At 45.1% G+C, this 15,073-nt stretch overlaps 1 protein-coding gene across 1 annotated transcript in view; it reads right to left on the bottom strand.

The window, feature by feature from the left end:
• Nucleotides 1–2,995: 2,995 nt before the first annotated feature.
• Nucleotides 2,996–15,073, bottom strand: part of BNC1 (basonuclin zinc finger protein 1) — a gene marked incomplete at both ends in the record, with an annotated part of 29,904 nt that continues 17,826 nt past the window's right edge. Inside the window, 4 exons of the mRNA XM_081228898.1 lie at nucleotides 2,996–3,680; nucleotides 8,142–9,988; nucleotides 11,975–12,210; nucleotides 13,274–13,373. Coding sequence (XP_081085024.1) covers nucleotides 2,996–3,680; nucleotides 8,142–9,988; nucleotides 11,975–12,210; nucleotides 13,274–13,373 — 2,868 coding nt within the window. The remainder of the gene's footprint in view (nucleotides 3,681–8,141; nucleotides 9,989–11,974; nucleotides 12,211–13,273; nucleotides 13,374–15,073) is intronic.

The raw sequence follows: 15,073 nt of genomic DNA, 5'->3' as shown, positions 1-15,073 counted from the left end.
GGATCCCTCAGGTGAAAAAAGGAGCCTAAGGAGGCGGTGACGGGTCTGCATGTGATGGCAGAATGGGCGGTGGGAGTCCAGGGGGGATCCTGGTCACCTTCTCAGAGAGGCCTGCAGCTCACTGTTGACTGTCTGCCAGGCACAAGATAGATTCTCAGGAGGTCCAGGCAGATGTGACCACATGAGGATGGGCATGAATACAGACAAATGGATGGGGGCTGGTGGGCACCGAGGGAGAAGCTGAAGGGGTTCCCACCTAATTCTCAGAGAGCAGGAAGTGAGGTCAGCTCTGAATATGACCAGTCCACGGGGTGGGACCTTGCAAACTGGAGGTTTGGAACAGCTGCTATGGTGAGAGGGAGGGAGAGACGGCTGACAAAGACTGTAATGAAAAGAGAATGGAGAAGCAGCAGGGGCAGGAAAATGTTTTAGGGCCTTGTAGGCCTTGGGATGGTCTCTGGATTTTACACTAACTGCTAAAGGGAAACCTTGGAGGGTTTCGAGCTGGGGCCCTACAGGACTGGGTCTGTAACTTAGAAGGACATTCTGGCTACTGTAGGAGATGAGAATGGATGCAGCAGACCAGTGAGGAGGTTATAGCAGTCATCCAGGCAAGAGATGACATGGCCCAGAGCAGGGCGGGAGCAGTGCAGATGCCGGTAGCTAAGAAAGTTCCCCTCTGATGACCCCTATTCTCCCACTGAAATAAGAAGCAGGGACACTGACATCACCTGAGAGGGGGGCTGGACAGGTAGGTGGGATTGTGCTTTTATCTATATGTTGGAAGGGTAGAAGAAAGAGGCAAAGTGGTTAAAAGATAAGTAATAAAAACTTACTTTAATGTATAAAATAGGTAACTAATTGAGTACCTATTGTCTAGCACAAGCAACTGTACTCAATGCTCTGTGGTGCCCTAAATGGGAAGGAAATCCAAAAAAGAGGGGATATATATATACGTATAGCTGACTCACTTTGCTGTACAGCAGAAACTAATACAGCATTGTAGAGCAACTATACTCCAATAAAAATTAAAAAAAATAAATTAAAAAACCCCTGAGTATTTAAGAAAGAAAGAAGATGCTTAAATCTTTCATTACACTCCATTTTGAGCATTGGCCATAAGACTTATCTTTGATAGCATAGATTTTTAAAAAATCCCTGTATTTTCCTTGATAAGTGATACCTAGCCCCTCCTCCCAGTGAAGTAACCACTTAATTCCTTTGCAACTCATGAACCGCTGCAGTTCCGGTTAGGATGGGGCCGTAGTTACTGATTCCTGTCCACCAGACCTTCCCTGGGTGGTTAGATCTGTAAAATTCATAAGTGTGTGTATGTGTGTATGTGTGTGTATGATGATCACATGCACTCACACAACACGCAGTATGTATGACAAAACTGCTTTGACAAAGGTTTGCCTTTTTAAACAAAAACTGTGTCATATATTTTTATTAACTCATAGAAAACTCATTTGTATACAAATTTTTCCACTTTGGGGACAATGGAATATTAAACAGCTGGGTAACAAAACAGTTGAAAGATACATCTCACTTTAAGCAGAGACAAATTTTAAGTTGTCACATTTATTTAAAAAAAAAAGTTGAAATAATCAGTAACAGGTTATTGGCTTTTTTCACCTTTGGGTCAGAGGAATAGTATCTCTTATAAAGCCCCAATTCTCTTTAAGGATGCTTTTCATTACTCAAACCAACCATGAGTTTAAGAAGGTGATTAACTTGAAGTTTTAATACAAAATCAATTTCTTTTTCCCAACCATGGACTTTTAGGGTATTGTAAATGCCGAATTTCAGGACAGGGTCTCCTTTCACTTGCTTCTTTTCTACAACAGCAAATGTGTATAATGGTACAGAATATATTTCAGAATAAGTTAAATATTAAGACATACAGTATGGCAACAATGTCCTACTTTTCTTTCTACCATGTAAATTCAAAAGTTCATCCTAATCTTACACATTTATAAAAGGGTGAAGACTGAGGGATCCAGTGATAATGAAAATGCGCAACAACCATCAGGACCACATTCTCTCAACACTTTGGCTGAATATATACAAATGGTCCCGCCAGAATCACGCCTGCATTTGTTCCACAGGGGATCTAAATGAACAGACGCTGAAGGTCACCAAACGAAAATGGGCAGTGGTTTTGCAGTTTAGGTTGTCACTCATTCTGCTTTTGAGCAGAGACCCAGAGGTCACACTGTGACATGTCTACACTCACCACACTCACATAACATAAACACAAATTAAATATTAGCAAACTTATTTTAAATTAAATTGAAGACTGCTATTTTTAAGTGCATGAAGTATTTCCCCCTAGCCTCTTAACGCGTGTTACAGAGTGAGAACTAACATCCTGGGTAACATTTGTATTCCTACGTATTAGAGGCCAACGTGCTTCCTTTGAGAACTCCCTGGAGTAACACATGAGATCTTCAGAGGGAAAAAAGGCAATTCTCCAATCTAAATGGAGGGATAGTCTCAAATAGTCATTTTCCCAAACTCCAGTTTGGATTTCAGACTCATTAAAGCAGGAACTCAAAAATGTGATCTTTGGGAGTGGCTCCTGGTGTCACCCGTGGTGACAGTCTGTGTGCCAGGACACTCGACTGACCCTTAATACTACAAGCCTCACTTCAAGCTGCCCCCAGGTCCTGGGCCTCTGCTGTCAACCTGCAGACCTGGAGCTCTCCCAGGGAATGTGTAAACAAATCTGGGGAAAACCACGTTTCTGCAAGTTTTTATGTCAGTTTTATTTTTCTTCTGGGCTAAGAAAAATAATAGGAAACGCCACCCCAATGGCAACTTCTCACAAGGCTTGTCTTCTGCTCATCCTGCTGTAGAAGACTATGAAGTCAACTCAAATATTCTTTGCCACGCTTGCCCCAAATGGTAACTAAACAGAGAAACTTTTCTTTGGACTATCTTATTCCTGAATTACGACCAATGCTTATCTGAGCAAACGTGGTCCACTACCTTGTTACTGGAGGTGACTTGGAGAGGAGGCTAGGCTTTTGTGCAGGTTGGGATTCTGGCTGTGTCTGTTTCGACTTCGAACAGACGAGAACATAGTGTTGCAGCCCGGGACTTTGCACTTGTGGAGCTGGCGGAGGTGCACAGTTCTGTAGTGAGCCCTGAAGGTCCCTTTATTACTGTACGTCTTTTGGCAGAGGTGACATGTTATGGGCAGCCCAGATGGCAGGCTGGCAAGGCTCTGGTCGGCCTTCTCCATCAGGACGCAGATGGGATAGTCATCCTCCCCGGGGACCAGGCTTGCCCCTTCACAGTTGCCATCGCTGTCCTCCATGAGCACGGTGCCTTCCTCGCTTGCCCCGTCTGAGTCCCAGGAGGAATGGCTGCTACTCTCCGATTTCATGCTCGAGGTAGTACTCAAATCCAGGATGGTGCCCTCGCTGGGCGGACCAGAGGTGTAGCTCTCCAGGCCGGCGCTGTGGACTTGGGCTACTGGGTAAACCAGGCTGCCCATCCGACTCGTTCCCTTGAAGATGACAGATGTCGGGGAGGCTTGCTGTGTGAAAGCCACATCCTGACAGGCTTCCTTAGCCATATCTTTCAACAAGTAAGCTGTATGGAAATGGTCTCCACCGCTCTCCAACACTTCTTGAGTCAACACTTTTTGGTGGAGGTTTAGGTTTGAACTGTGTCTACAAGAGTGAAAAGATGGTTAGCAATGGGTTGGGCTGTTGTTTCTGTTGTGTTAAAGACAGCCTTCATTCTGAGTAGAGACACTAGGCAGATACCAGGAAAGCTTGTGGCATGAGAGAAGTGATACAGTGTGTGTGTGGTGGACACTGCCCACTGCCGTTCACCACTTGTCACAAGTTAGCATTTGACCAGAAAGGTCAACAGAATATGTAGTTCTCTTCAGTTTCCACAATTTGATTGACACGTAAGTTCGTGTACCTCATCTTTAGAGAATGGCTAGACTACTTCAGTTAGGCCAGTTCAACTGGGACACTGGAACCAGGAGATCCCAGAAGAAAACTGGTCACAAACAATAAGGAACTAAGCAGACGACTTTATTTCAATGAAACCAGGAAATATTATCTTCTAGAGCTGCACTGTCCAGTATGACAGCTACTCATAAGTGTACGAGCACCTGAAAGGTGGCTAGTGTCATGTACTGAAATGATAATATTTTGGATAGGCTGAGTGAAATAAAATATGTTACTAACACTTACTTCACTTGTTTCTTTTTTAATGTGGCTACCAGAACATTTAAAATTTCCTATGTGGCTTGCATGGTGGTCTAGAGTATTTGCATACACACCCCCACGCAAGTTCTACAGGTGTGAAAATCTGACTGGCTAGAAATTGTATGTGTGTGCACGAGTGTGTGTGTGGGGTGTACACATGTGTGTGTGCTAAATTTAGTTCGTATTTGCAACATTTCACTATATACCAGACAGAAATCTTGCAAATGCAGCACTGTGAGCACACTGCCAATCATCTACCCAATGATTACTCCTAAAGGGCAGATAATGAGCATCCATTATGACACATGCCTTTTACTCATAAGATATCATTTGGATGTAACTTGTCAATCATGTTGGCCTTGCTCGGAGATCCCCTAACTATTGACGAGCAAAAACACCCCTTACCAGAGGGTACAATCTTAAAGGTGATTGGAGAATTATTCCAAACAGGGAAAATACCTCCCCCAACACAGATCAGAATGCATGCCAGGGTCAAATTGGGAAAAACACCCTCACCTAAATAACAAGGAATCAAATTTTCTCTTCTAGATCTCCAAGGACATATGGGAGGGGTGTTACTCATAAAATGTATCAAATTTATTTCTGAACTTCTTTTTAATCCTCTTATGCATTCTTTTCTTGGGACATAATCAGAATTATACTCCCAGATCACCCACTTTGCAAGCACCTCTTCTCAACTGCAACTCTGCCCTGTGATTATGTCAGCACCCTGGGTGAAGGGGCAGGTATGTCTCGGCAGAAAACCAGACATTAGATTGACATACAGGTTCCAGTATACACAAGTGGTCAAAAAAAAGTCTGACAAACACATTTACTGGAACACCTTGTACAGAAAGGTCCCTGACGCAACAAAGCAAACCTCTGGGCCCTTTGCTCAACTCCTGAGGATCCCATGAACACCAAGAGCTAACAGGTGGGCAGCCCTCTCTCCTCCTTAACCATCCTCAGAGGGTTAGATACACTTCCCAAGGTGCCATGTCCCCTGAGACCAGTGAGTATCACAGCTGCAAAAACCCTGTGGACCACGTGCCAGGCTTTCTACTTCCAGAACTAATACTGTGCCTACTGCCCAGGTCTGTATTTCTTCCCTTCAACTTCTACACCTCCCCCTCCAACTCTTCCCTCCCATTTTTGACTATTTAGATAAGCTGAGACCAGCGGTTTTCAAATTGCGGTCTGGGTACCCCTAGTGGTCCCTGAGATCCTTTCAGGATGTCCCTCAAGTCAGACTCCTTTCATGATGATACTAAGACACTGTTTTCCCTTTTCAGGCTCATTCTCTCACTAGTGTAGAGTGGAGTTTTCCAGAGGTTACGTGACATGTGATATTGCAACAGACTGAATGCAGAAGCTGGTATGAGAACCCAGTCATCTTCTACCGGACCAGACATTAAAGATATTTGCAAAATGTAAAACAAAGCCACTTCTCACTAAGTTTTTGATCCAGAAAATGTAGTTATTTTTTATAAAAATGTAATGGTAACATATAATAGGTTTATTAAGTGATGTGATACATATATTTTCAATTTTTTTTTTTTTTTGGTACGCAGGCCTCTCACTGCCGTGGCCTCTCCCACTGCGGAGCACAGGCTCCGGACGCGCAGGCCCCGTGGCCATGGCTCACGGGCCTAGCTGCTCCGCGGCACGCGGGATCCTCCTGGACCGGGGCACGAACCTGCGCCCCCTGCATCGGCAGGCGGACCCCCAACCACGGCGTCACCAGGGAAGCCCATAATTTTTCAATGTTAATTTCTAATACAGTAAATATTGATAGATATAAACCCAAATAGACAGAAGTTCTTGAGGGTGTTGAGGTTTTAAGAATTTGTAAAGGGGCTGTGAGACCAAAACCTCTGCGAGCTGCTGGATCAGACAGAACTCCTGCGGGAAACCATCCCTAACTTCTCAGAGGGTTTGGGTAGGCGCCCTCCCACGTGCCCATAACAGAATACCCCGCTTCTAGCAGCCACCACCTTCAGCTGTAATCACCTGCTCACTGCTCTGTCTTCCCCACTGGCTGTCGTGGGCAGGGACTGTGTCGAGAGCACCTAACACAGAAGGTTATTGACTATTTCTTGGCTAAATAAGTATCCACAGTTCTGTCCTCGCCCCTTGCTGATGGATCCTAGGAACTGCTGTTGGCAGTAGCAGTGGCTTGAAGAGAGGACGTCAGTTATCCTTACAGCCATGCAAGTCTCATCTCTGACTCAGAAAAATGGTGGTGGGCCCGGGACTGCTCACAAAGTCCTGTTTAAGATGGTATCATTTTAATCACAGATGCTAGGGAAAATGCAGTCCAAGTTCTAGACTACTAGAATTAGTGGTTTACATTTAGAACGAAAGATGTCTTCCTGTGGTGGGGCAGGAGGCTGGCATCACAAATAGGTCCCCAAATAAGAAAATGTTAAATATATGAAAAATAAATATAAATAGTATCTTAAATTCAATATGTCTTCTAATTTAGTAGACAATGTAGGTCAGAACAGTATCATAAATATCAAGGATAACCTGACCGATATGACTATCTCTTCTTTATAATGACAGCTTATTCAGGAACGAACACCCTTCTTGGAGGGTGGAGGAGGGGCACTGGCTCACTAATTTGGGTATCTTGGTGGTTTGGTGCAACATCCAGCAACAGAAACAGGAATTTTAACTAATATCACCCCTGCCCTATCCTCTCTGCTCAAGACAATGTATGTGTTCTTAGGAGCCCTGTCCAGGAATGTGTGTGGGAGTCTATACATTTTCACCCTCTTAATAAATTAGGTGCTACAACTTGGACTGAGGCAGTGGTGGTGTTGAGCTGCTCGAAGTCAAGCTTGTTTAAGCGAATGTAACATTTTGATATTCTGTGAACCATTTAGCATCCACAATGCTGCATTTCATCAGTGAGCTGGTTCTCTCCTTAAAGCCTCCTGGGGTCATCTTTTGGTAAGCTTCCTCTTCCCTTTATAGGCTGGGGAGGAAGGCGACCTCAAGAGCGGTTATGCGACTCAAGTTCATTAAGAAAAGCACAAGTAAGATAGGAACGCCAGTGCTGTGTCCCCAGAGTGATGAGAGATACTCTATACCCGGGCACTCTGTACAAACAGTCTGACTCTGTGTGGTGGGGCCATGAAAACCCGGCACTGAAAGACTTCTCATCTTTGAACCACACACTGCAGACACTGAAATAACCTGTTAATTGCCTTTACTCTTTGGTATCTTAGTATTTCAAAAATCTTCAATCAGGCAGTTATTCTTCCTTTCAAAAAAATAGTGGTTAAATAGAAATCGGAGAAAACGTTTCATTCTGTGGACTTCATAGTGTGAAATGAAAATCAGACAAGTTTTGGGGGGCTACAAGCCTAACTTTAAAAGCTCCCCTGCTTCCCCCCCCTCTAATGTGTGAACTAGTTCATGATGCCTTATCCCAAACCCTTGGGGCCAGATGTTTCCGAAGCCAGAATTTCTCAGGCTTGAAAAAGGCAGAATGATGCATATAGTGTCGTATCATGGCAACGCCCCCGTAAGAGATCCTTTACCATTTCTCTATGGAACATACATTAAAAAATCCCCACAAAGGGAGATTTAAGAAGATTAAAAGAGCCTCACATCATTTCAGGTCAGGTTTTGTGGCTAAATGAGATTAAATTCTGGAATTGAAAATCCAGCAATCTGGATCTATAGAACACTGTTTCTCAATCTGTGGTCCCTGGAATAGCATCAGTGTCCCCTGGGAACTTAGCAATGCAAACTCTCACATCTCGTCCCAGACCAACCGAAGCAGAAATTCTAGGGGGAGGGCTCAGAAGTCTGTTTTAACAACCCTCCAGGTGACTCAGATGCATGCTGAAGTTTAAGAACCACTGCCTTGGAAGAAATGATTGCCACCAGATGTCTTACCTGTCTCTGCTCCTGCGGGAAGGGAATGTGGCCTTACAGCCCTCCGTCGTGCACGTGTGCGTTTCTTTGGCATGCATGTTCTTGTGATGCATCTTCACACCACAAGCGTTTTTAAAAGTCTTCTTGCAGATGTCACACTGGAAGCGATTTTCCTCCTTCGGCCTCGCTAATGTGTGCTGACCTGAGTGCTCCAGCTCTTTGGAATCTTCAAAACAAGGAAAAGCCATCCCCCGGCTGGACAAAGCACTGAGGAGGCCCCCAGCCAGCAGGCGCTGCTGCAGCTTGACGTAGTCAGGAAAAGGGACACAGGGCTCCACCCCGGGGGCGAGGTGAGGTTCACGGCCACCATCCTCCCTGTCCCGTGGCACCACGGTCAGCACTGACTTCTGCTCAGTCTCCCTCTCCGAGTTGTATGTGGCCTGCTCAGGGGTTTGGCGGATGGCTCCGCTGGACTCGATCGCCGGTTTGAGATGGCAGGGCCTCTCTCCTTCAGGACCAGGCTTCCCTAAGCTTCCCAATGGGGCTCTGTCTGACCGGGGGCTGCAGGCCTCCAGCTCGTCTTCACTGACCACCTGCAGGGGCATGTCTTCATCTGAGCTGAGAGTGTGCCTCTTCTCATCCGCTATCTCCACAGCCTCCTTCTCTATTTTGATGGGCATACTGGACTTCCGCGATTTCTTCTTGGGCAGGGCATCGAATGGCATTTCGTTGGAAACCAGTTGTTCCGGGATTGAAGAGGACAGCAGAGGGAGGGAAGGCAGCATCCCAGGTGTGTTTGCTAGCTCAGCCGGGGTGGCCGGACTGCGGTAGAAAGGAAGGACCGGCTGGACCGTCTTCAGGTTGGGAAAAAGCACTCCATTTTGGCCGATGCTTGGGAAGGCTGGCTGGCTCCGGGAATCCTCCCCTGAACCAGTGTAGCCAGGGAAAGGTCGACAGTCTGGAGAAGTCACCCTGAAACCTGGGCGCTTATAGCTCTCAGAGGCAGCCAGGTTCAGGCTGTTCCTCAGGTCTTTGTCCCTGTTGTTTCTGTTCATTGGCATGTGCAGCCGGGGGTTGGGGTTGGCGCTGTGGCGGTTCCGGCTCCTCAGGGAGCTGAACACCATGTTACAGCCTTCGATGGTGCACTTATGCTTGATCTTCAGGTGGACGGCGTTGTAGTGGATCTTGAGGGTGCCTTTGTCGTAGAAGGTCTTCTCACACGCTGTACAGAACACCCGGCCCTTCTTTGTGCCGAGGCTGTTCCTCTCGGACTTCACTTTGCCCTCTGGGGACAACTGTGTCCTTTCGAGCTTTGTGATGATGTTGTATGAGCTGGAGTCGCTTAAATGGGCGCTGTCTTCCTTTTTAGTAACAGGACTTGGACAGTTTAGACACTGTTCTTTTTCAACCTGAAATGGGGTGGAACTGGAAGTTAAGAAGCTGCTGTTGGGGAAGGGTCCGTGGATTTCCTGTTTGGGGTCCTGACTTTGGTCCTGACCCTGCTCCAGCACATATGGTTCGGGCACTGACCCTATCAGTGAGGGAGGCACAGGGTTGAAGAACTGGAAGGGCAGCATGAAGGTCATGTTGTTTATGAGGTTCTCAAAGGGGTGTATATTGCCAGGGTTTCCTTTGTCTACCGGAGGGGGGAGGCTGACACTCCGGTGGCTGCAGCTCTCGATGAAAGCCCTGATATCTACGTTCGCCGTGGAGGGCGGGATGATGATGGACTGCTCTTCCTTCTCTTGAATTGCCATGAGCTCAACGATAGACTTGGTCTCTCCAAAACGAAGGAACTGCTGCAAGGTGGCCACCTCTTCCTCACTGGTCATGATGCTCCAGTGGTCTAACACCTTTCCTGATGCATCCTAAACCCAAACCAGAATTAAAAAGGGCAATTAATTTACTATTCCTTACCCTTTTCTCTAAGAAAGGAACCATGTATGTGGTCAGGGCCTCCATCAGCACCACAGGGCACTTTTGTACATATTAGAAAAAGACACCCCTGTGAGCACAAGGCTTGATGAGTTCAGCCCTCGCTCACCCCACTGTCCTAGGACAGAAACTCTGTGCAGAAAATAAACTGCACAAATGCAAGCAGTGGTCCAGAAGAGAGAAATAAAATTATATCACTCAAGCCTAAGGGAAGTTTGGTGATTATTTTCCATCTTATTTCAAACCAATTGGTTGTCTTGCATCAGGCATAATTTTCCTCCACTAAAATTAAAATATGTATCATTTGAACAATAGTAACTTCTTTATCTAAAGAGTATAGATGAGGCAATCAGGCCTAGATATAGTTCAAGTATTTATTCGCTGCAAGTTTAATAATCTTTCCCAAGCAACTAACATTGAAAAACAAATGAACCTGTATTGATCTATTGCCTATGTTCACAAAGCAGAGCTGTAATTACACTGGAGTGTTGGAGATCTTTCAAACTCTAGCAAGGCCTAACTTTTCCCAAAACTACAATAAATATTTTATCACAGAACATGTATTTGATGGCCTACTGAGATTTTTCACAGTGCATGTAAGAGTTCTGAAGATGATGAGGAATGTAACATCATAAATTTTTCATGCACTAGAGGTTCAAGGTAATTGATTCCATATTTTTAATCCTAACACTAGAAAGCAAGATTATTAGGATCATTAAATATTGATCTATGTCATAATGCTGCTCTACATAAAAGGTGGTTTCTAGCCTGCTGGGGGTCCTGCACTCGAGGTGAGCAAACATGTTTCCACAGGAAGACTGGAGGCATTGTCAGAGTTCGAAAGAAGTGGGTTCAAATTCTCAGTCTGCTGCATACAAGTTGAGTGACTTCAGCAAGATTTAGAAGCACTCAGTCTCTGGTTTTCCAACTGGAAAATGGGGATAGTGTACCTACCTTGTGAGATTACTGGAAGAGGGTCTAAGTCAATAAATGGTTGTTATTAGTGTTTGTTTCAGGGTTATGGCCCAGCTGAGTTAGACTGAAGTGTATGTTAGTCTTGGAAATAACATTCATCTGCCCATTTCGTTGAAATTTTTATCAAAGTTAGCTGACATTTTCTAGCGTAGTGACAAGGAAGAAAATGCTGTAGCTGTTTCATATGTCAGAGAAGTGATGTAATTCACATCAGGGAATATGTTCTTTGCTATTGAAACACCTTGATAGCCTCTCTGGATAGGAAGCATAAGGCCTACCCCCCACAGTATGGTACAGAAAAAGAGGTAAAACTACTCTGCAAAGGAAAGAGATGAGAGAAGGGACGAAAGGCATGGAATGATGGGAGAGACATAGAGAAAATGAGAGGAGGCCAAAAGGAACTGGGGAGGCAGAGAGAGAATGAGCCAGAGCATGCACACAGAAATATCACAAGGTGATGGAGCCTGGGAAGGAAAATTAGCAGTAGGATGGATGGCAGAGGGTTTTAAAGAACAGGAAGGTGTGGCATGAAATTGTAACTGTTTGCTGTGCCGTTCTGCAATGTAAGTTCCCTTCCTCAACCCCCAACTCTCAGTAAAATCTGAAACATGATGTCTTGCGTCAGTAAATAGTTTGAGGCTAATGAAAGAAACGGAGGCAGCACCAAGGATGGGGCAAATGGTTGACTGTGGAAGAGCTGGCTGAGTGCAACCTACATCAGAGAACATGGAACGCTCCCGCATCCTGAAGTCTTACAGATACCTTGAGGAAAGGCACTGGAGTTCACCCAGAACAGGAGGTAGGGCTTAAGACATTAGAAATAACGATGAAAGGGAAGGATGACTACCAATGGCTGTAGCACTGTAGGCAACTGGGTTACATCAGTTCCATGGACATGAGCTTCGGAAGACATTCTAGGAGAACAGTGCCCATGGTCCCCATACCTGCAGCACGTATCCACGGATGTAATCCTGGAGGGTCCAGTCCAAGGCATGGAGGATCTGGAGGACCTCATCTTGCTTCAACACACTGAAGAGCCGGTCCAGTAGGATTTTCAGGCGAACAGGGATGGCCTGGGTCCCATACAGCATGAGGCTGCTAATATCAAACACCACGTTGGACTGGACAATCTCCACCTGGCTTGTTGGATACACGGGGGGAATCCTTAGCTTACTTAGAGCTGAAAAAGTGAATTGAAGAAATATCATTTTTCAAGATTCTACTTTTAAGAGAAACACTGCACAGAAGTAGGTTAGCGCTAACTCTCAGTTATTTGTTCCAGTAGAAAACCCACAAATATGCAAACAATTAATAATCTTAATAGCTATCTGGCTCCAAGTTATTCTCAGGAACTTCTAAAATAAAATGGACTAGCCTGAGAGGCTTCTTTTCTCCCTTTCCTGTGGCATGCCTAAGGAGTAAAACAGCCGCAAGTAGGGACCGTGCACGGAAAACGGGTAAAAACGAAGGTGGCAGGTGCATAATCAAGAGGATGGAAAACCAGGAAGCATGGGGTCTGGAGAAGAACCTGGACTTGGAAAGCCAACAGATCTGGGTTTGAGCCCTAGTGTGCCACTATCTAGTTGTTGGGCTGGGCAAGTTAAGCCACTGAACTCCATGCTGTCCAATGCAACAGTCATCAGTCACATATGGCTATTCAAATTTAGATTTAAATTAATTAACATTAAATAAAACTAAAAATTCAATTCAGCAGTTGCACTAATCACATTTCAAGTACTTGTAGCCACATGTGGCTAGTGTAGGGCTGTCAGGTATAGCAAATAAAAAAACAAATAAAAATTAAACTTGAATATACATTTCAGATAAAAAATGAATAAGTGGTATACACTTACAACAGAAATATTCATTGGGATATACTTAGGCTAAAAAATTATGTATAATTTAACTGAAATTCAAATTCAACTGAGCATTCTGTTTTTCCATCTAGCAACCCTGGGTTAGAGGCTACTATATTAGATAGCACAGAACATTTCTACTGTTGCAGAATGACAGCCCTGAAGCACCATTTTCTACATCTTTAGAAGGGGGTTGATAAACACTTATCATACAGAGTTGTTAAGATTCAAAGAGATAACGTATATAAAGCTCTTAGGCTGTTACCTGGCACACAGCAGTAACTTACAAATGTTAGCTGTCATTCTTAGATATTAAATCTGTTGCTGAATAACTGTAATTTATTTAAAGGGTACACTAAAGGCCAAGAGAGGGGGCAAAATAGTTACCGTGGGCCACCCATCCATGTCTGCACTGCTCACACTGACGGTGGTTTATTTTTCCTGGTTTGAAGCTTTGGCAACTACAGTTCAGAGTACAGCCGATGGCCTGCAGAAGAGAACACAGGGATACCTGGCATGTTAGTGAGGCGTGGAACACACATCACATTTACATAACAAAACACACTCCTCCACTGAGCAACGTTCTTTGAGTGATGTGTGCTCACTCTGTGCCAGGCCCAGACCTGTATAGTGTATCCTGGAAAGAGGGGAAGCTGGCCCCAGACCTGGAGACAGTGAACATGCTACACAGATATTCTGCATGCGAGAATGGGCTAAAATCCCAGAACTCTTTATAAGAAAGGATTACAGGTGGGAAGGAAACATCTTGCTTGTTATTAAGGACACAGAAAGGGTGAAGAAGAGTCACATTCTCACTGAATCTCTAAGTTGACCAGAACAGCAACCCTGAAAGGTATACACGGGCTACCCTGACACAAGTAAATAGGAGAGCGATCAGAACTGAGAGTAACACACATGTGTAATTCGTTACCCCCCAACATGAGGCAGAGGCTGAATATCAAGATAGATTTGAGGACATGCAATGGCTGACCACACTGACGATGATTCCCCAACTCCGCTCACTGGACTGTGTGACTGACAGACGCACACAGGCTGGACAAGCCCTGCATCGATGCGCAGGTGCAGGTCGAAGTGTTGGGTGTGGTGTGGGGGTGTGGAGTGTGCAAACACACAACTGAAATTGAAACTAGAGATGTACGTGACAACAAAGTTCTAGTATTAAGAACAAAGCTTCACGTGTATTTTTTTTTTTTTTTTTTTGCGGTACGCGGGCCTCTCACTGTTGTGGCCTCTCCTGTTGCGGAGCACAGGCTCCAGACGCGCAGGCTCAGCGGCCATGGCTCACGGGCCCAGCCGCTCCGCGGCATGTGGGATCCTCCTGGACCGGGGCATGAACCCGCGTCCCCTGCATCGGCAGGTGGACTCTCAACCACTGCGCCACCAGGGAAGCCCACTTCATGTGTATTTTTAAGATGAATTTCTCAAAAGGGGATAGAGGCCTGAGGAACGTAATCTATTATTAAAGAGAAAAAGCTCTCACAGGAGCTCTGTCAGTGAGATTCCTGGGAAGCACCGCTGTGTGGAATCTGTATGATTCAAGAGAGCTTTGACACTGGGGAGTGTCTCTGTGTTTGGAGGGGATGAAAGAGCCCTACGACTATGGGTTTAAACCCTCCATGTGACAATTAAGGGACTATGTGGCCTTGGGTGGGGACAGGGAAGGGGAGAATCTGGCCTAAGGCACTTTAAGGAGTATATAACTAGTCTTCACTCAAAAATCAGTTGCTGGTGGGATTGTAAAATGGTGCAGCCGCTTTGGAAAACAGTCTGGCTGATCCTCACAAACACAGTTACTATACGACCAAGCAATTCCACTCCTAGGTATAAGCCCAAGAGAACTGAAGACATATGTCCATACAAAACTTGTACCCGAACTTTAAAATCAGCATTATTTATATTAGCCCCAAAGTGGAAACAACCTCAATATTGATCAGCTGATGAATGGATAAACAAAATGTGGTATGTCCATACAATGGGATATCACCAGGCAATAAGAAAGAATGAAGTACTGATACCTGCTAAAACATGGGTGAACTCTGAAAATATTATGCTAATGAAAGAAGCCAAGTACAAAAAGTCACAGGTGGAATGATTCCATTTATGTGAAATGTCAAGAACAGGCCAATCCATAGAGGCACAAAGCAGACTAGTGGTTACCGGGGTCGT

This window comes from Mesoplodon bidens, assembly GCF_964165515.1.
Source record: "Mesoplodon bidens genome assembly, chromosome: 3".
NCBI lineage: Eukaryota > Metazoa > Chordata > Mammalia > Artiodactyla > Ziphiidae > Mesoplodon > Mesoplodon bidens.
This window is presented reverse-complemented; position numbering and strand designations above follow the sequence as displayed.